This window comes from Impatiens glandulifera, chromosome 1, assembly GCF_907164915.1.
Source record: "Impatiens glandulifera chromosome 1, dImpGla2.1, whole genome shotgun sequence".
Taxonomy (NCBI): domain Eukaryota; kingdom Viridiplantae; phylum Streptophyta; class Magnoliopsida; order Ericales; family Balsaminaceae; genus Impatiens; species Impatiens glandulifera.
Window position 1 is genome coordinate 8,910,652 of NC_061862.1, and position 19,897 is coordinate 8,930,548.

A 19,897-nucleotide genomic window follows, 5' to 3' on the forward strand; every position below is an offset into this window, starting at 1 on the left:
CATTTAATTATAAGAGGTAAAAAAGTTTTAGACTTTGTTGTAACTTGTCTAATCAGATTACTAAACATTTGTTTTTATTCGTTTTCTCCTTAGTGAATTTCAAACACAATCAGCTCACTGAGAATGTCCTAAAATCTCTAGCAAACTTGAAATTCACTGTACTTGAGAACATTTTCAAAAAACATAGTTTCTTTTAAAATTGGGATTTCTTCAAAGAAGCAATTCTTTGATTCCTTGTTCTTTCCTAGTGATATGTTTTACCTTTATCAATTCCAAAGATTGGAATCAAATTCCACATTAAAATGATGTTAATGGGTTCTGATTATTTTCAACAACAAGATGGAGTTCAAACATTTTAGCCACGAACATCCTCTAACCCTTAACGAAGGAAAAGGATGGCACGCCTTGACAGAAATCATAGATCCTAAACAAACCTGCAAAGGCTGTGGAGAATCAATTCTACCCTACCTACCATTCTACCTCTGCCATGATTGCAACTACTTTCTCCATCAAAGATGTGCCCATCTCCCACTCCAAACCATCTACCCACTTCACCATCAAGACCACCGCCTCACCCTTCTCTCCCGTCCTCCTTCTCGCCATTCTCGCCGCACCAACTGCAACGCCTGTAACAGATCCGACTGGCAACACTTCACCTACCATTGTCCCCCCTGCAATTTCAACATAGACATTGAATGCGCCATTAGAGCCACCACCCGTGTCCAACATAAATGTCACAAACACCCGTTAATTCCTCTACAGAGTCCTGCCAAATTCCATTGTGATGCTTGCAAAAGTAGCGAATTCGAAGGCCCATCCTACTTGTGTACCATATGCCAGTTCTGGGTTCATCAAGTTTGCGCAGATTGGCTTCCGACAACACTTAAATACCAACATCAGAGTAGCATTGGAGGCAGAAACGCTCATGATCATCCTTTAATCCTCTCATACACATTCCCACGAACCTTTCATAAATTCGTCGCCTTCTGCGAGATTTGTTTTGAGAAATTGAGTCGACCCGACTGGGTTTATTACTGCCCTGATTGCAGATATTTCGCACATCCGAGTTGCTGCATTCCAATAATCTCAAGAAATACCATTAAAGAGGAGAAACCAGCTTTACCGGCCATCGTTGAGAAAGAAACCCATTTGATTGATTCGAATAATTCAATCGTCCGCCTTCCATTCATTGAAGAATTCAGAGATCCGATTGCCGTATTTATACAGAGTATAAGCTTAGGTGATCATGATCACGATCACGAATCTATCAAACACCCATCTCATGGGCATCAATTATCCCTAACTAACATTGAAAGAGAAGACGACGATCATATCTTGGATGAGAGAATGAACGACAACAATGAAGTATGTAAAGGATGTTACAGTCCGATATATTCAACATCATTCTACAAATGCAACGAAGACCCAAACTGTAATTTCCTTCTTCACAAATGGTGCTCGAAATTACCTAAACAGATCATCGATCACCCCTGTCATCCACAACACCCTTTAATCCTCACCACAGATATTTACGGTATGATCAGATGCAACGGCTGCAAGAAACTCTGCCTCGGATTTACATTCAGTTGCGAATCTTGCCAATTCCACCTCGACGTTGGCTGTGCTTCACTACCCCGATTCATTATTCACGATCTACACGATCACTCCAAACTCACCCTAAAAGAATATAAGTCAACTGACGGGTTTCGATGCAACGGATGTAATTACCTTCTATGTGGGATGGCTTTCGCCTGCGAAGTTTGCAACAATTTCAAAGTCGATAAAGAATGTGTTTTGCTGTCGCGTGCTATACGCCATCGGTACGATGAGAAACACCCTTATAAGCTAATGTATTCGCCAGTTCCAGGGATAGAAGAATATCTATGCGAGATTTGCGAAAAAGCCATAAATCCAAGACAATGTTTTTATTGCTGTGGTTTATGTGATCAAGCTATTCATCCGAATTGTGTTCTTCCTTTTGGACGTGCGATTTCGGCTTATAACCCGGGAATGTTCTTGATTACGCCGCATCACCCGCATCGAATTCCGATGAGGGAATCTATAGAGACGCATGGAGCGACTTGCGATTGCTGTGGGGAGGGTTTTTTTGCGGGGAAAATGTCGGGATTCGAATGCATTTTGTGTTCGTTTAAGATTCATATGGAATGTGTAGACACACCTCAGTTGGTGAAACTCAGATGCGATGAGCATAGCCTTCGTTTGATCTATCCTGCATCTTCATCGTCGATTGAATCAGGCATTGGGGATTGTAAAGTCTGTCAACGAGAGATTGATAGAAATATTTGGTTCTTTCATTGCAGTCAATGTGACGTGTCAGTTCATCGTCTATGTGTATAATTAATTACAATATTGCCATAATTCAAAATTATGTCACAATCCCTGTCTATTTTGTTTATTATTATTTTTAATTAGAGATATATAATATTTTAATATTAAAAATAATTTAACATAATTTAATAACTATCTTCTTTGTAGTGGGTTATTTAAATAAAGAGAAAGTGATTTTTTTTTTATAAAAACTTTTAAAATGTATTAATATATGAAAAAAAAATAAAGCTTGAATTCTTAATTATAAATATATTATTAATAACATATTACTTAATAATTTGTATTAATAGTTAATAGGTTATATTTTTAATAGGAAGGTAATTAATAGTTAGTATAATAACTTAGAAATAAGTCAGATGTTTATTAGAACATTTAAGTAGTTAATTAACTTTTAAGGAGCAGGTTCAGGTTCCGGCATTGGTGTAAGACCTAGGGCAGCCCACTACATTCAGTACAGTTTATTTAATATAAAAAAAAATAGGATTTTAGATAAAATCATTATATTTTTTAACATAAAAGTATATAATTTAATAATTTATGATGAAAAATTGTACTTTAATTTGGTTATAAATTCTAATCTCAATAAAAAAATAGTTTGTTTAACAATATTTTATTTGAAATTAGGATAGACAAAAATTAATTTTTACATTTTTCTATATGGGAGGGTGCAATCCAATTCTCGGGTCGACCCCGACACTCGGACTAGGCACTGCTAAGGAGTCAACCTACTAAGCAGTTATAAACTTAAAAGGTCATGGATTTTATTTACTTTGTACCATTATAAATAAACTAGTTAAATAAAAAATGGGCATCAGTTTATTACATTTCAACATTGTACACAATATCTCTATTGTTTCAATCTCATACTTAAGCACTTCTAATCGATCTCCACATTGTATCATAGCCAAATCAATGAACGAAGACTATTAATCCGGGGATCCTTCAAAAAATGACGTCCAATTCATCAAATTCACCAGTAATCTCCAACCATAATTTTAGTCCCATTGAATTCCTACACACATACATTTGTTTCCTACTGTTCCTATTCCGATTTCAAAAAATTCAGCCAAAATTCCAGTTGAAATACTTATACCAATAGTGAATCATATGTTATAACATGAAGTATAATAATGTGATACACTTATCATTCATTTCGGAGGATCATCATGAACTTTATTACATCACAACATTCTTACTAGTAGATAAACATATTTTGGTTGGAGTTTAAGTGTTAGAATAGCACTACAAGCCAAAATCAAGATCGGTTTTATAGACGGCTCATATCAAAGGAGAAGGATGAAGGTGATTAAAGAGGATCGTTGATGCTCTTGTAAGAGCATAGATTATGAATACGATAAAACAAAAAATTGCAAGAGGTTTCAGTTGAAAAAAATAAGCCGTGATTTATGGTTTGAAGTTAAGTCTCGATATAAAGGCAATAACGGACAGAAAAGATATGAATTACAAAAGGCATTAGCTTTGTATAATAAGGTGATTTAGATCTTGAAGATTATTACTCAAAGTCAGACTACTTTGGGATGAAATGATGGGCCTGAAACATACTTGCATGTGTCAATGCCAATGATTGGGTTCAAACTGTAATGGTTGTTATCATGAAGAACAAATGATCATTGGGCAAACATTGAAAAAAAAAATCAGCATTTAGCAATATTCATTTTACAGCTCCATTAGTAACATAATATTATGCAACTTATTTAGTCACTTTTTAGAAATTTACAACATAAAGTGTAACAATACAAATATGACTAATATGACGTTAAAGGCCCGTTGAAAATTCTATTACATATCTGTCAATATTTAGTAATTCAATTTGTAACTTAAAATTATCAATTTATTTTGTAACTTTTTTTCTTTAAAAATGACATAAATTTTCACAACTAAATTACAACCCATTTTGTAATTTAATTTATAATTATGTTATTTTATTATTTGCAACTCATTTTATAATTTAATACGTAAAATTATTTTGACATTAGTTTCATCACATAATACAATACAATGTATTTTATTTCAAATATAATTTCATATATTTAGAATTTAAATAAAAATTGTAACTATTTTACAACAAGAGGTTAGTAATATTATTAACAACTTACAATATATAAGGTCCGAAGTGGGAAACCGACAAATTCAGTCGGAGAGTTGATTGCCCTTTTGAAAAAATTTCGCACACGTTAATTTTGTATTGTTTGTGTGAATTTTTTTCACAAATGTTATATTTTTATCGTTGTGCTTAAACGACTATCTTAAGAGTGTTTTTAAAAATAAAAAGATCTTTGAATCAATATATGTTGACTTATGGGAACATACCAAGAATAGTCAATTTTAAGATTACCAATATGCATGTTAAATGTACCTGTATTTTTTTTAATTGCTAATAAGATTTGTGTGTATGATAAATTTCATAGTTTCATATATTAGGTTAAAACTGACAATAGTATTGAATTTTAAAATGAAAAATGTTCAAATTTATTTAATTATATAGAAATCTGTTACGGGTTGCTCATCAAAAACCTCAGTCCTAAAATATTTTATTCATCCGTCTCTCGGCCCAAGTGTCTATACGGGCCCGTTTATGTTTTTTATGGAATAATTCTGTTTTGTTTACTTTCTCTCTTATTTCTTTTGAAACCGAATTCTGTTATTTTGAAAGTTTGTTGTAACCGAATACTCTTGGGTAAATCAGCCTCTTTAAATGGTGATGCCCACCCCACTTTTTGGGGCTATGAATTGAATATTTTAGAACTTGGTGTTTAAGTTATCTCTCGGCCCTCCTCCCCCTTCTTGGACCGCTAGGTGTGATCTAGTGGTATTTCTCTCCTCCCCCTCGGCTCTTCTCTCCCTAACCTCGAATTCACCTCTAATTCTATATCCGCTGCGCTAGAGTGTTGAATTCCATCATCAAGAACCCGTTTCTTGAATTAAAGAACTTGAAAGGCTCGGCCATAATTAAAAATCCTAACATCTTGGTATCAGAGCTGGCCGATTCTCAACATGGTAGAAACTCGCCAGCAATCGGAAATGGAAGCGCTCAAGGCCCTGATTGAAAACTTGTCCCAGCAAACAGCAGCAATGCAAGCTGCCATAGACCGTAGATTTGATGTTGCTGAAGAAAGAATGGCGGCCCTTGAAAGCGGGGCATCTGGAAACGTGCAAGAACCCCGCCACAGACCCTATGATGATAATTCTTGCCACGGTCCTTCACCATTTAGGCCCCCGCACCCTGGCCAGAACCGCGATCAACAATATGCTCCTCCTACTCGGCTAACCAAGGTCGATTTTCCTCGGTTTGATGGGTCGGATGTCGAGGGCTGGCTAATATCTGCCGAGCAATTTTTCAGGGTGAACAAAACTAAGGATGCCACTAAATTAGAAATTGCCCCCATTCATTTTTCTGGCGAAGCAAGAATGTGGTACGGGTCATATCTTCAAAACCGAAATCATATGGAAGCCTTATCTTGGGATGTGTTCAAAAGAGACCTTATGACTCAATTTGGGCCATCTATACATGATACACCAATGAGACAGCTAATGAATTTAAAACAGGTTGGGTCGGTTCAAGAATATAACCTCCGGTATATGTCGATCTCTCAAAAGTTATTACATATGCCAAGGGACTACGTCATTGATTGTTATTTGTCCGGTCTAAGGGAAGAGATTGCGAACTGTATCAGGTTGCGATTTCCAGATTCTTTAAACGAAGCAATGGCCATGGCTAAAGTCCAAGAAGCAACATATCGGTCCTTAATGAGCAGTGGTAATTTGTACAGCGCTGAAGCATCATTGCTGCCCACACCGTCCAATACCAACACAGCCGGGCCGAGCGCCAATACTGAATTCAAGAATTCATCATATGGGTCCTCTTCAAATGCAAACCAGGGCCATGTTAAGCAATTAGACTCAGCCTCAATGGATGAAAAGCGAAAGAAGGGTCTATGCTATTCTTGCAATGAAAAATGGCAACCAAACCATAGGTGTAAATCCAAGTTATTCATGGTTTCGGCCAATCAAGAAGATCAAGAACCTGACCAAGAACCTATTTTGGATGATTTTCCTTCATTGCTCGGCTCAAGGGATGAACCAGCCATATCCTTACATGCCCTGACCGGGTCTAAAGCCTTCCAAACGCTCCAGATTCTTGGCAAAATTGGGAACTTGCCGGTGGTGATCTTGATCGATACAGGCAGCACCCACAATTTTATCAACAGCAGGATTTTGGAGAAAATAGACCACAAAAGCATAGCAACCCAGGTACAATCGGTTAGAGTGGTTGATGGATCTAATGTTTTATGTTCTAGTGTTTGCAAGGACTTGAAGTGGTCGATGGAAGGCAATGAATACCAAACAGAAATGAAGGTAATTTCCATGGACGGTTATGATATTGTGTTGGGAATTGAATGGCTGATTACTCTAGGCCCGTCTTCTTGGGACTTTGAAAAGCTGACCCTATCCTATGATAAGCAAGACAGAACCACAGTCCTTAAAGGGATTCCTCGGTCGCAGGCCAGTTTGATGCATGGAAACCAGGTGGAAAAGACCTTAGATAAATATATTGTTGCTGCCAAAACGCAAGTAAAAAGTAAGCCCGAAGGCCAAACTGTTTCACTAGCTGCAATGACCTTGGAAGATATTCCTAATGATCTAATTAGAAGCTATGGTTCATTCGATGCTGCTGTTATGCTGGTTCGGGAAAAAGACTTGGCCTGGATTTTTGAGCTAAGTAGGGAGTTTAATCGAAGTTGGAAGAAATTATTTTTGCACCAGGCGCTGGGGAAATTGCAGCAACCAAGGCCAGCTCTAAACACTGAAAAACTCGACCTTGGGTGCACAGAAATTCCAGAAAGGGGCGGAGTGGCAAGCGACCTGGCAGCGCAAAGGACCGCAAGGACCCGGCCAGTTCCACTACTGAAGCGATTCTGCCAAATGTTTTTTGTGAAAATACGGTCTTATGCTACGACCTTTGCTGAATGTGCCGAAGCCCGACCGAAGCAATAGTTTTGAAGTTGAAGATGCATATTAGAGGCTGACCAGTCCGCGTTCTTTTCGTCGAGGGCGACGAACTTCGAAGGGGGGGATAATGTTACGGGCTGCTCATCAAAAACCTCGGTCCTAAAATATTTTATTCATCCGTCTCTCGGCCCAAGTGTCTATACGGGCCCGTTTATGTTTTTTATGGAATAATTTTGTTTTGTTTACTTTCTCTCTTATTTCTTTTGAAACCGAATTCTGTTATTTTGAAAGTTTGTTGTAACCGAATACTCTTGGGTAAATCAGCCTCTTTAAATGGTGATGCCCACCCCACTTTTTGGGGCTATGAATTGAATATTTTGGAACTTGGTGTTTAAGTTATCTCTCGGCCCTCCTCCCCCTTCTTGGACCGCTAGGTGTGATCTAGTGGTATTTCTCTCCTCCCCCTCGGCTCTTCTCTCCCTAACCTCGAATTCTCCTCTAATTCTATATCCGCTGCGCTAGAGTGTTGAATTCCATCATCAAGAACCCGTTTCTTGAATTAAAGAACTTGAAAGGCTCGGCCATAATTAAAAATCCTAACAGAATCATACATCAAACTACTTATTCTTATTCTGAACATAAAATCCTTATTGTTTTTGGATGCATTTGCTATGTAATAAATAATTTATCTTTTAAATCAAAATTTATTAATAGAGCTAATAAATGTATATTTCTAGGATACCTTTTAAAAAAATGGTATACACTCAATGATATTGATAATGAAATTGTTAATGTTTCTAAGGAAATAATCTTTCATGAAGATATTTACATTAAAAATTAAATGAATAAAACATCAAACGAAAGTAAAGAATATAAATTTCTTTGAATGATGATAAAACAGAAACTTCATATTGTGATAATATTACTTTGGATCATCAGAATATTAAAGTTCGAGAATAAAATGAGAAAGAAAGTTTTTTTTCTAGATTTGGTATTTCAACCAAATGTTACACAATCTGAAGAAGTACCTTTAGTTGGATTTCTTACTGTTCAGAATGAACCAAACTATCCACTTAGAAGTTCTAGATGTTCTAATAAACCAACTTGGATGAAAGACTATGTTGTGAGCTAGGTAGAAACAAATGAAAGACAAAAAACAGTTTTTACACGACAGTCTTTCCCACTTATTTCTATATGTATTGATTCAGATTATCTACAATTTTTTAATAATAGTATCATATTTTTGAACTAGTAAACTATAAACAAGTTGTTTTAAACCCAAAATGGGTTAAGTCAATGAATGAAGAATTGAAAGCTTTAAATCAAAATCAAGCATTGCCATTAACTGAATTGCCTAAAGGAAAAAATGATATTGGATGTCAATAGATTTATAAAACAAAATTAAATGCAAATATAAGTGTTAAAAATATAAAGCTAGACTAGTTGCAAAAGGTTTAATAAAAAAGATTGAATAAATTTTTATCAAATTTATGCACTTATAACTAAAACTTTAACTATTAAAATGTTATTAGCATTTACAACTGAAAAAAAATGACACATACCATTAAATCGATATTTTTTTGCATGACTATCTTGAAGAAGATTTTTATATGAAAATACATAATGAATTAACATGTACTTTACACAACTAAGTATGTAAACTTTAAAAAAGTTTATATAGTTTAAAACAATATCTCATTAGTGATTTACAAATTTCTAATATTCTTATTGATTACAATTCTAATATTCTTATTGATATTAGTTTTGTTCAATTTGAAAATAGTCGTTATTTATTTATTAAGATTGATGGTATTTCTAGACATCAAGTGGTATTTTGGTTATTATTTCATCAAAGGCTCACTAGGGATCAAATAAAGAGGTACATGGTAATCCTGGATACAAAATGTCTACTATGTGGGGAAGAAAAAGAAACTATGGATCATCTTTTCAGTTGTTGCCCTTTTAATTCCACGCTTTGGAGGAATTTTTCCAAAGTCCATGGGTATTTCTAATTTTTCCCATGAATAGCACGAAATCAAGGAAGTAGTACTACTAAAGGCAAAGGAAAATCGCTTCTTCTCTACCGTGTTTAGTTGTTATTTTGCTACTATTTTCTACCATATTTAGGCGGAGCAAAATGCAAGCGTCTTCACTAAAGCTAGAAGTGATGTGGAGAAAGTTTGGAGAAATATTATGTTTGATGGCCACTCACTACGAGATGAATCCCCACGTGTGTGCAAAATTGGGTTCTATGTCAAAATTGGAGTATACCCTTTGAAGAAGTGTCTCAATTGAAGAATTTCAAGGCGCGAAGTTCTAGGTTTGAGTAATAATTGTTTGTATTCGTTTGTATCCGTTGTGTTTGATGTCATGAACTTGTAGTTGTTTCATTATATTTTTTTTTCTAAAACCAAGTCTAGAGTTTTCTAGCTTAATACTCATGTCGGATTTTTCCCTTTTGGAGTTTTTTAATAAAATGACGCCAAGTCATTTTTTTGAAAAAAAATATTGATGAATTCATATAATTTGTTTTTTTAATGTATGTTGGTGATATTCTACTTGCTGATAATTCATTGTAATATTTAATGATATCAAAGAATCTATTAATAATATATTCCAAAGTAAAGATCTAGGCAGGAATAAATATATGTAGGTCTTGTAATAATGTATAATGATAAAGTGATTTTTTTGGGGAATAGCTTAGTGTCATTTCATTATAAAAACCCAAAAGAGGGAAAAAATACAAAAGTTTAAGATCAGATCTAAAAAAATTTTAGATTTGACAGTGAAACAAGAACTGAATTACAGACATCAGCAAAAATCAATTAGCGCCTATAGCGTTTTTACTTTGTATCTATTTATGACTTTCTCAAACGAAATATCCCATATCTGTAAGAGTTTTCTATTCTCTTTATTCTTTTCGATTCCTCTCTAGGATTGAATGAGTGTATTTACATATGAAGTTATATCTCCCAAAATATCTTCAACAGTTATACTTCTTCCACTGTTAGTTCTTGAATTTCTTTCTTTCCAGATATTGTAAATTATTGGTCCAAAGTAGCATTTTAGCATACTTACATAAAAGGATCTTTTTTTTTCTTTTTTTTTCTTTTTTTTTTCATCCACACTTGAATTTCTTCACATGTTCTTGGAAATTTAATGATGTTCATGTTTGCAGCATACCTCCTCTAGATTTGTATTACAAAAGATCATTCCCCAAATAAATGGTTTATGCTTTCCTCAACTCCCGAATATAGGACACAATTGATATTTAGAATGTTTGTGTATTTTTGAATTATGTCTTTTATTGTCAAAATTTTCCTGTATACCAACCAAAGAATAAATTGGTAAAGAGGAATAATATTTGGAGACCATACCACATTATGCAAATCTACTTTCTGTCCTCTTGTTCTAAATTTTTCTCATGTCTTTCCTGTAATGAACTTCATGTTGCTTTCTATTTTTCAGCATATTTCTTTCATTGAGTTGTTTTTGCCTCATTAGGTTTAGGATTCTATCACCTTCTAGAATACGCCTCAGAAGTGAATCACATTTACTTTCATAGACGTCTCTAAATGAGTACTTTGAGCTTTTCCCGCTAATGGCTTATGTCTTGATGCATTCTCTTCTAACTATGCTTCCTTGAATTTCTTCTTTGAACATAATGGGAATATTATCCAGTCAAGGATCATGCCATAATACTACCCTTCTTCCATTTCCAATTGTGGTTTACACCATTTGAAATGCATTTTTTCTTATTTTTAGGATCTTCTTCAATGACCATCACATTCTTTCATTGATGCTTCGTGTCCAGATATTATGCTCTTCTTTCATAAATCTTGTATGCACCCATTTGACCCACAGAGAGTCTACTTTATGCTTCAACGCTCATAGGTTCCTGATGGTGAGGGATTTGTTCCATTCAACACAACTTTTTATTTCTAGTCCGCCTTCTTCTATGGGAGTGAAAATCCTCCTATTTGACCTTTTTTGTCTCATCTGCCTTGTATTCCCTAGACGTAATCTCTCATGATTCTATCTAGTTCAGCCATTACTTTCTTTAGGATGACTAGCTGTTGTGTCTAGTAGCCAATAATTCCAAAGATGACTTTTTTAACGAGCTCGATTATACCTGCATACGACAGTTTTTCAAAGCCCAACCCAAGAAAGAATTTCTAAAATTTTCTACCAGTTGTTTGAAGTTATTATATCGGAGTTGTTTTGATGAAAGAGGTACTTCAAGGTATTTCACTGGTAGTTCACTTTCCTTGATTCCCATAATATTGAATATGTTTTCATTCCTTTCTTCATTAACCCCTCCATAGAAAGCTTGACTTTTGTCTTTATTGATGTATAAACCTTTAATACTTGAAAAGATTGTTAGAGCTTCTTTGATTATACTAAAAAATTCAACATCCGCATAAGTCACAAAAAATAAATCATCTGCAAAACATATATGGGTTATTGCTTCTTCTTTGAAGTACAGGTGAAATTTAAATGATGACTTCTCATAAGCATTTTTAAAATGCAGTCAAGAATTTCCATTGTTAAGAGAAATAGGTAAAGAGATATAGGGTCTCATTGCCTTACTCCTTTCACACTTGAAGAAGCCACCCTGAATATCATTCACGCTCACAACAAAGTGAGGAGTGGAAACACATTGCATAATTCAATTATTGAAAATGATTGGAAAACCTGCAGCAAGAAAGAATTCATGGATTGATCCCCATATGATCGAGTCAAAAACTTTTCTAATGTTAATTTTGAAAGTCACACGTGACGATATATTTTTCTTGCCATATCCATTCAATAAGCTTTGCATGAGTAGGATGTTAAAATAGAGCGTTTAGGAATAAATGTTGATTGTCATAATCCCACAAGCTAGTGATAAAAGGATTTACATTAACCAAAGAAAGTATATTATTGACCTGATCTCAAATTTTCTTGTTTAATGAGTGTTAAACCAAGCTTAACTCTTATGATAAAAGGAATTAAATTGTCTAAAGAACCCATTGATGATTTTATTTGTGATTTTGAACAATATAAAAAACAGATTGAGAGATTATTGTATTTGAATTTTATTAGCCCAGTTTATTTAGTTCAACAATCTTTTCACTCTCTGTAATTCAACAATTTAAGTATTTGAAAGGAACAATATATATATATATTGATTGGGCATCATGCCTTGATTCTAGAAATATTTTACATGATATTATATTTATGTTGGGTATACATTAATAGCCTGGAAAACAAAGAAACATCAAATTGTTTTTAGGTCTTCGTATGAGGCCAAATATAGAAACATGATCGTTATAGTATGTGAATTACAATGAGTTATATTTATGCTATCTGATTTCAAAATGCAGGTTCAATTGCCAATTGCTCTCTATTGTAATTAGAGTATGAGTCAAGTCGTTTGTGAGCCGCTCGGTCAATGATCAACTTGAGCTTTACTTTGACTGAGTTCGAGTCGAGCTCGATTCAGCCCGTTTAATATTCGAGTCGAGTTCGAGTTCATATAATACTTGTTCGATGGTTTATCGAGCTTTTTCGAGCCTGATAATATATAATATATATTTTAATTTATTTAATATTAAAACTTAAAATCTAAGCAAATATTTTTTCTTCACTTTCTCTTCAAAGTCTATATATGGCAGGCACACAATCCACATTATTATACAATAATTATATCTTATTGCTCAAAAGTTTAAAAAAACATAATTCTCTAATGCATCATCATCTCCTAGGTGACTCTTCTTTTTCACAATTACTCTCACTCACTCACAAGAACTACTTCATTTCTTCATATTATCTCACTTACACTATTTTTTCACTCATTCACAAGGGGTTGCTTCATTCTTCATATTATCTCTTATTTATTCACAAGTATAGTATTCTCTTGGAGTGGTTTCATATCGCCTACAAGTAAATTAAAATTCATTTTTACTTCTCATATCGCTGTTGATTTTACTTTAAGATAACTCTAATTTCTTTTTGTATTAAGGAAATTCCACGACAAAGAAGGAAATGAATTCATTTATATATCATATTTTGGAATTTGAATAGTTATGATGGTTTCATATTTTAATTTTTAAAACATCAAGTTTTGAATGTTGAATAGGTATGGAAGTTTAATATTTTCATTCTAAAAATAAATTTTGATTTGAATTTGAGCTCGTGTTCGAGCTTAAAAATTTAATTTTAGTTCAAACTTTCGAGACAAATCGAGTTTATAGATAAATAGTAGAGTCGAGTCGAGCTCAAATTTATAAATTCGACGTTCGAGCTAGAGTTCAAGTTGAGCCAATAGATACTGAATTGAGTCGAGCTTGAGTTCGACTTGGTTCATTTGCAGTCCTAATTGTGATATCAAGGCATCGATACATAATACACAAAATTTAGTGTTTCACAATTGAATCAAGCATATCGATATTAATTATCATGTGGTAAGAAATAAATACAAAGAAGGTTTTATTTCTCTAACATTTGTTGCTTCTAATATTCAAAATGTAGATATATTTATAAACAGTGGCGAATCCAAGGGGTGCAAGAAGGGGTTTAAGCACCCCTGACTTTTGTGAAAAGTTTGGGTATAATGTATACAAATTATTATGAATTATATATTTTTCTCTGTATATATAATTAGAAATGACAAGTGGGGCAAAGGGGTGGTGGCGCAGTTGGCTAGCGCGTAGGTCTCATAGCTTCTACGAGTAATCCTGAGGTCGAGAGTTCGAGCCTCTCTCACCCCATTTTTTTGAATAATGAGTTTTGTCTGGTGCTAGTTCCTTAAAAGTATAGACTGGTTATGAAATATACCCTTAAAGTATGTTTTTGTGATAGATATCCTTAATATGTTACATTTTTATGTTCAACTTTACCATTAAAAGTGTTGTATTCATTTATAATTGAATGTTGCTGCAAGAAAATTTGTATTATACTATATAGTGTATAGGCAAAAACATCTTTGCCAATTGACTTATGTTCAAATAAGAAAAGAGTGATGTTTGGTGAAATGGTTGTATTCATTTATAATTGAATATTGCTGCATGAAAATTTATATTATATTGTTTAAGTGTATAGGCTTATGTTTAGTATATGTATATCTATGAACAGATTAAACTACATCTATAATGAAGACGTAGGGATGTAATATCAAATGATATCATAAAAAGGCAAGTAACAATACATCTGGATCAAGTCATCAACAGAAACATACAGATCTTGAAGGCCACTTAACTTATGTCTAAGGGTAGACAATGAGTTAGATGTGGACTTAGTTTCCCTAGTTTGTTTAAGTATTCGTTGAACTGAGTAAGAAGTGGGTGTGTTCTTAATGACAAGCCGTTGGATCGAGTATATTGGAGTTTTCATTCTGAAGGGAGAAGATGGTGACATCTACGATGATTGTTTTTAGCGAACTCCAAGTTTGCTAGATAAAATGTTAGAGACTTAAGTGACATCTTTCTTGTCTCATCTGCGTGGCGGATCCAGGGAGAATTGTGAATTTTTGTTTTGATGCATTTCATGAAATATTTGTTGGGGATCACAAATGAATTGTCACTTGCTTTACAACAAAATGATCAAAACATGGTACTAGCTATCAATTTGATCAAGACAATGAAAGATAAGTTACAGAATTTAGAGAGGAAGGATGGGAAAACATATGGACGACGTCAACACATTTTGTAGTCAGCATATATTCCCAATACCGAATATGGAAGAAAATATGAGAACTTGTGGTCGAAGCAGACGTATGATTACTAATTTTCATCACTATTGTGTTGGATTTTTTTGTGAAGTAGTAATTTTCATAACTCGTGGTCAAATAATCTATTGAATTTTATTGTTTCTAATAGCATTTTTTATTCACTTTTTTTTATAATAATAAGTTCTTGATACGATGATTCAAGAGATGAACAATTGTTTTTCGGAATCAACTATGGAGGTACTTGCTTGCATTGCTTGTTTGGATCCAAAGGACTCATTTTTTCAATTTGATATTGGTAAGAAACTCTACCTTGATGAACTTTATCCGGAGGATTTTTCGTTAACTGGTCGTATAGTACTTGAGAACCAGCTTCAGACGTACATTAAAAATGTACGAAATGAATTTTTTATGATTCAAGATTTGGGAAGTCTTGCTAAGAAGATGGTTGAAACTGAGAAACATAGAGTTTGTACATTGATATATCGATTGATTGAGTTAGCATTGGTTTTACCTGTTACGCTGCTTCTGTTGAAATAGTCTTTTCTACGATGAAAATTATCCAGACTGATTTACGTAATAGAATGAGTGATGAGTGGATGAACGACAGTTTGATAGTATACATCGAAAAAGAGATTTTTGCCACAATTGAAACTGAACAAATTTTACAACAATTTTAACAAATGAACACACGAAGAACTTAATTGTCTCCATTTGTTTGTACGTCTAGTAGTAGTTGAATTGTAAAAGAATAAATATTTTATTAGTAATCAGCGTGATTTTGTATCTTTATTATTATCATTATTAATTATACTTTTATTTTTCATAAATTTTGGAATATTCGTTGAAGTCTGGCTCTAAATTTGCCACTGTTTACAAAGACACTTGATTTGAGAGTCAAGTTATTACTTATTCATCTTAAAGGGGAGTGAGTGAAGAAATAAAGCTTGAATTCATAGTAGTAAATATATAATTAATAACAGATTACTTAATAGTTTGTATTAATAGTTAATATGTTAGAATGTTAATAGGCAGTTAAATATTAACAGTTAATAGAATAACTTGAAATAAGTTAAATTGTTATTAGAACAGTTAATTAATTACTAATGACTTAATTAACTGCTAAGTAGTTATAAACCTTAAAAAGAATCAAGAACTTTATTTATTTTGTACCATTATAAATAGACTAATGAAATAAAATAATAGGCATCCAGTTTATTAGATTTCAACATCGTGCACTCTATTGTTCAATCTCGTACTTAGTACTTTTGATCGAGTTCTATAATATATAATGATAAATTAATTTATATTTTAGAAAATAGAGGGTATTTTAATATTTTATCTAATAAATTGATTAATATAATTAATGAAAATGAAAATGAAATAATATTGAATTGTGTCAGAACTATTTGAAAATTCACAACCGAAACAAGGCTTTAGTGGTATAAATTGCATGATATTCCTATGGATAATCTTGATAATTGCTAAAATCATAAGTAATGGTGCTTGATATATGTGTTAAATGTGTAAGAATAAACATTTAATTAATTAGCTAATCATTGAAAACAAATAAAAAAACAAGATGAAACATAACACATTAATTAATCAAGATGTATACTCAACTATATATAGAAAACCAAATTAAAAGAAAATAGCCTTGATTTGTATGTATATATGTTTGTTGACCTGGATTGGAGTTAATTTGTCTATGACTAATTTAATTAAGCTAGCTAGCTATTGCTAGTAGTAAAACAGTAATATATATTGTAACTAGACTCATTATTGATTAATTATCTTGGCGCGGACGTCCCATCCAAAGAGAGCTAAGAGCACGGAGTCGATGGAAGTATTCGGTGATCGCAAGAAAATATCTTGCTGCCTGTTGAGTAGTCAGATATTGGTATAGTCGATGAACTGTATCGTGCCTCAAGGATTCTGCCTGCATGCATACCAAATAATGTATCAAATCCTATCTTTCCATACATGAAAAAACAAATTTAGATGTAGTTATTCAAAATCAAGTAACAAGAAAATAAGTCCATAAGGGGTATTTTTGTCATTTTAAATTGATTTAAATGATATCTAATATACTAACAAACATATATATTCCAAAGTATTGATTTTTTTTTAAAGAGTTGACATGGTAACCCTAATTAAGTTTGTAGTGGTTGGGAGAATTGGGACCCTTTGCCAATGGCAACCAGCTCTCTCTTGATTAACCTACCATTGAATTATAATTAAGAATTGGTAGAAAGATATTGGAGAGAGTATATATTATAATGCTGTAAGAAATGAAAATTTTAATTATTTATTGAAGTGAGAAAAAAGAAGGTAGAAATAAATAGAGAGAAGTAAAAAAGGAAGGAATTATTTGCATGGGGTAAACATATCATGAGCTGGAAAGGGTTAGGTTTCCTAAACCGTGAAAGATTCTTAGCTAGTCCCCACCATTCATCGTACCATGTCCTATATATATCATCATTCATCACGCATCTCGCATGCATGATCATCATGACATGAACTACATGTTTTCAAATTTTATTTTATTTGAATTTACCATTAGATTGTGATATTTCAAATTTTAAAAAATAAGATCAATCTGTATGTTGAAAATATATATATGTGCATACCTGTCTAATGAAGCCTTCTAGTGTGGACAACTTGTTGATGGCCATGGCCATGTTCTGAGGATAGTCGAATCCAATTGCATCCGAGACCGATCGATTCATCATGTCCAGCCCATGCGAGAGACCTGCCTCAGCTTGTTGTGTCGATTGTTGTAACTCACATATCACCAAAATTTGTTGCTCCGATAAAGGCTCCACGTTATTTAAAATGACCTAAAAACCGATAACTAATTTTAATGTAGATATATAAAGATTTCAAATGTTAATGATATAGGAATTATGAACAATTAATTTATTTAATCTTGCAAGATTAAGTCATTTTTTATTTTATTTGTTTAAGGAAACACAACTTACTCAATAATATCAATATCTTATTAAATGTGTAGGTTGATAAGTACCTTAAGGATGTCCGAAGGGCGGAATCCTCCAATCCACATGAAGCATCTTTCAGCGGGAGTTTTCCACATGCCAGAAAAGATATGAAAGACATCCGACTTAATGACCATGGCCTTGAGATTGAGCATTTCCTGGAACCGAGCCAGGCAGTTATCGAGCATCACTCGAAGCTCGTTTTCTCCTAAATTCTCTTGCACCGCCGTCCTCACTTCGTTAGCCATGCGCTGTTGCTCATCCAGCCACCTCCCATATTCCATGTCAAATATTGCACCATCTGTAATTAATCAATTAAATTAAAGTAATTAACACATTGTTTTACTAATTTTATCATAAGATCAATATATAATTAATATTATATAGTGTAAATCGTGCATGATCACCTGGGCTTATGTTGTTGACAACAGAAATACCTTGTAATTGTTCACCACCCACAAAAAAACCCTAAAGGATTTATATATATTGGTCACCCACAAAACAATTAAGGCAAAAACTATACATTAAGGATATATATATCATAAACATACTTGATTTCTTGCCCTTTGTAGTTCTTGTTCAAGTTGATTAAGCCTAATTCTACTTGATTCCAGCTGGTGAACGTAAGCCTGAATTAATGAAGAGGATCAAATTACCAAAATATAATTAATTAACTAATTAATCAATTATGAAATATTGCTATATATGTATATATTGAGTTACCTTTTTCCTAAGCCTGCTTTTCCTGGCTGCTTCTCTATTTTGAGCAAGTCTTCTCAGTACCTGCCGGAAAAAATATAAAATCATTCTTTCTGTCTTGATCAGATTGAACAATATTGATAGCAAAAATAGAATTGGCTTAAAAGTTAATCCATCTACGAGTGAATCTCTGAAAATTATAAATAAAAACAATATTGATTAACCTTGGGTTCTAGTGTTTCCCTTTCTGATCTTCGAGTTGGGCCTTTGTGATTTCCAGCTCCTCTCTATCAGAATCATACATTAATTATATTTATATATGATTTTGATTAATATAAATATAGAATTACCTGCTTTGGTGGTTCACTTGAAGCATCTGTTTTGTGTTTTAGGGCAGTTGTTGCCGGAGAAACTAATCCATCATTTGTCTACCAAATCACATCAAAATCAAATACCCATTTATCAATTATACATATTTCAATCATTCCAAACGAAAAGGGGCAAAAAATTGTAACATGAAACATCAAAAGACAGGTGATCAACTAAGATCAACACAGATCTTGATGACTTCGGTTATAGCTAGGGTTCGGTTGAGTCTAAATCTGAAAACCCATGATTATAAGAAAATAAGAAACCTTAACAGTTGACGAATGATCCACATGCATAGGTTGAGAAGGGAAAATATTTAGAGTTGGAGGCCTCATCATCTCAGAATTAGTAGTCTCTGCAGGCAGATAAGCATGAATTCATCATTTAATTAACTAATTGAAATGAAATTAATTTGGAAGGAGAGAGAGTGAGGGAAGAACATATATACGTTTCTGATGACCATGATCATGATCATCTTCTATGTAATTAAGAAAAAGAGATGGATGATTATCTAGATCACCAAGCTGATCATCATCGTCCTCATCTTCATCATCATCATAACTAATTCCTTGCTGATCTCTACTTCTGTCCATCCACAAATAATTAGGAATTAATAATAACTCTCACATAAAATCAGCAACCTAACTAGCTATATATAAATAGAAAAGAAAGAAAATGAACATGATGAAGCTTGTAGGATTAGCTGAGGAAGACGAAGATTGCATCATGCCGTACGGAACAAGCGACGGTTGACGAAGATGATGATGATGATGTTGAATTTGATTATCTGGATCATCTTGATGAC

General features: G+C 33.3%; 2 protein-coding genes and 1 non-coding gene across 3 annotated transcripts; 2 read left to right on the plus strand and 1 right to left on the minus strand.

Annotated features, from left to right (window-relative positions):
- The first annotated feature begins 252 nt into the window (after nucleotides 1-252).
- Nucleotides 253-2,388, plus strand: LOC124920961. Its single transcript, XM_047461552.1, has one exon. The coding sequence runs from the start codon at nucleotides 340-342 to the stop codon at nucleotides 2,356-2,358; it is 2,019 nt and encodes a 672-aa protein (XP_047317508.1). The 5' UTR covers nucleotides 253-339; the 3' UTR covers nucleotides 2,359-2,388.
- Nucleotides 2,389-13,985: 11,597 nt separating this feature from the next.
- Nucleotides 13,986-14,072, plus strand: TRNAM-CAU. Its single transcript is given in 2 exon segments — nucleotides 13,986-14,023; nucleotides 14,037-14,072. It is a non-coding gene; the product is annotated as a tRNA-Met (tRNA).
- A 2,740-nt stretch (nucleotides 14,073-16,812) lies between these two features.
- Nucleotides 16,813-19,685, minus strand: LOC124940452 (bZIP transcription factor TGA10-like). Its single transcript, XM_047481010.1, has 10 exons — nucleotides 19,541-19,685; nucleotides 19,359-19,447; nucleotides 19,074-19,151; nucleotides 18,948-19,010; nucleotides 18,748-18,807; nucleotides 18,576-18,653; nucleotides 18,432-18,492; nucleotides 18,054-18,325; nucleotides 17,659-17,868; nucleotides 16,813-16,967 (listed from the first exon to the last, which is right to left on the minus strand). Exons 1-10 carry the CDS (start codon nucleotides 19,683-19,685, stop codon nucleotides 16,815-16,817), a joined length of 1,209 nt encoding a protein of 402 aa, XP_047336966.1. The 3' UTR covers nucleotides 16,813-16,814.
- Between the last annotated feature and the right edge of the window lie 212 nt (nucleotides 19,686-19,897).

Bases quoted from the DNA above. Each gene is read 5' to 3' on its own strand.
- LOC124940452 (XM_047481010.1), bottom strand. From the start codon at position 19,685: ATGGACAGAAGTAGAGATCAGCAAGGAATTAGTTATGATGATGATGAA. The intron at 19,448-19,540 runs GTATATATGTTC...ATCTGCCTGCAG, and splicing joins TGATCATGGTCATCAGAAAC to AGACTACTAATTCTGAGATG. The intron at 19,152-19,358 runs GTTTCTTATTTT...GTGATTTGGTAG, and splicing joins ATCATTCGTCAACTGTTAAG to ACAAATGATGGATTAGTTTC.
- LOC124920961 (XM_047461552.1), top strand. From the start codon at position 340: ATGGAGTTCAAACATTTTAGCCACGAACATCCTCTAACCCTTAACGAA.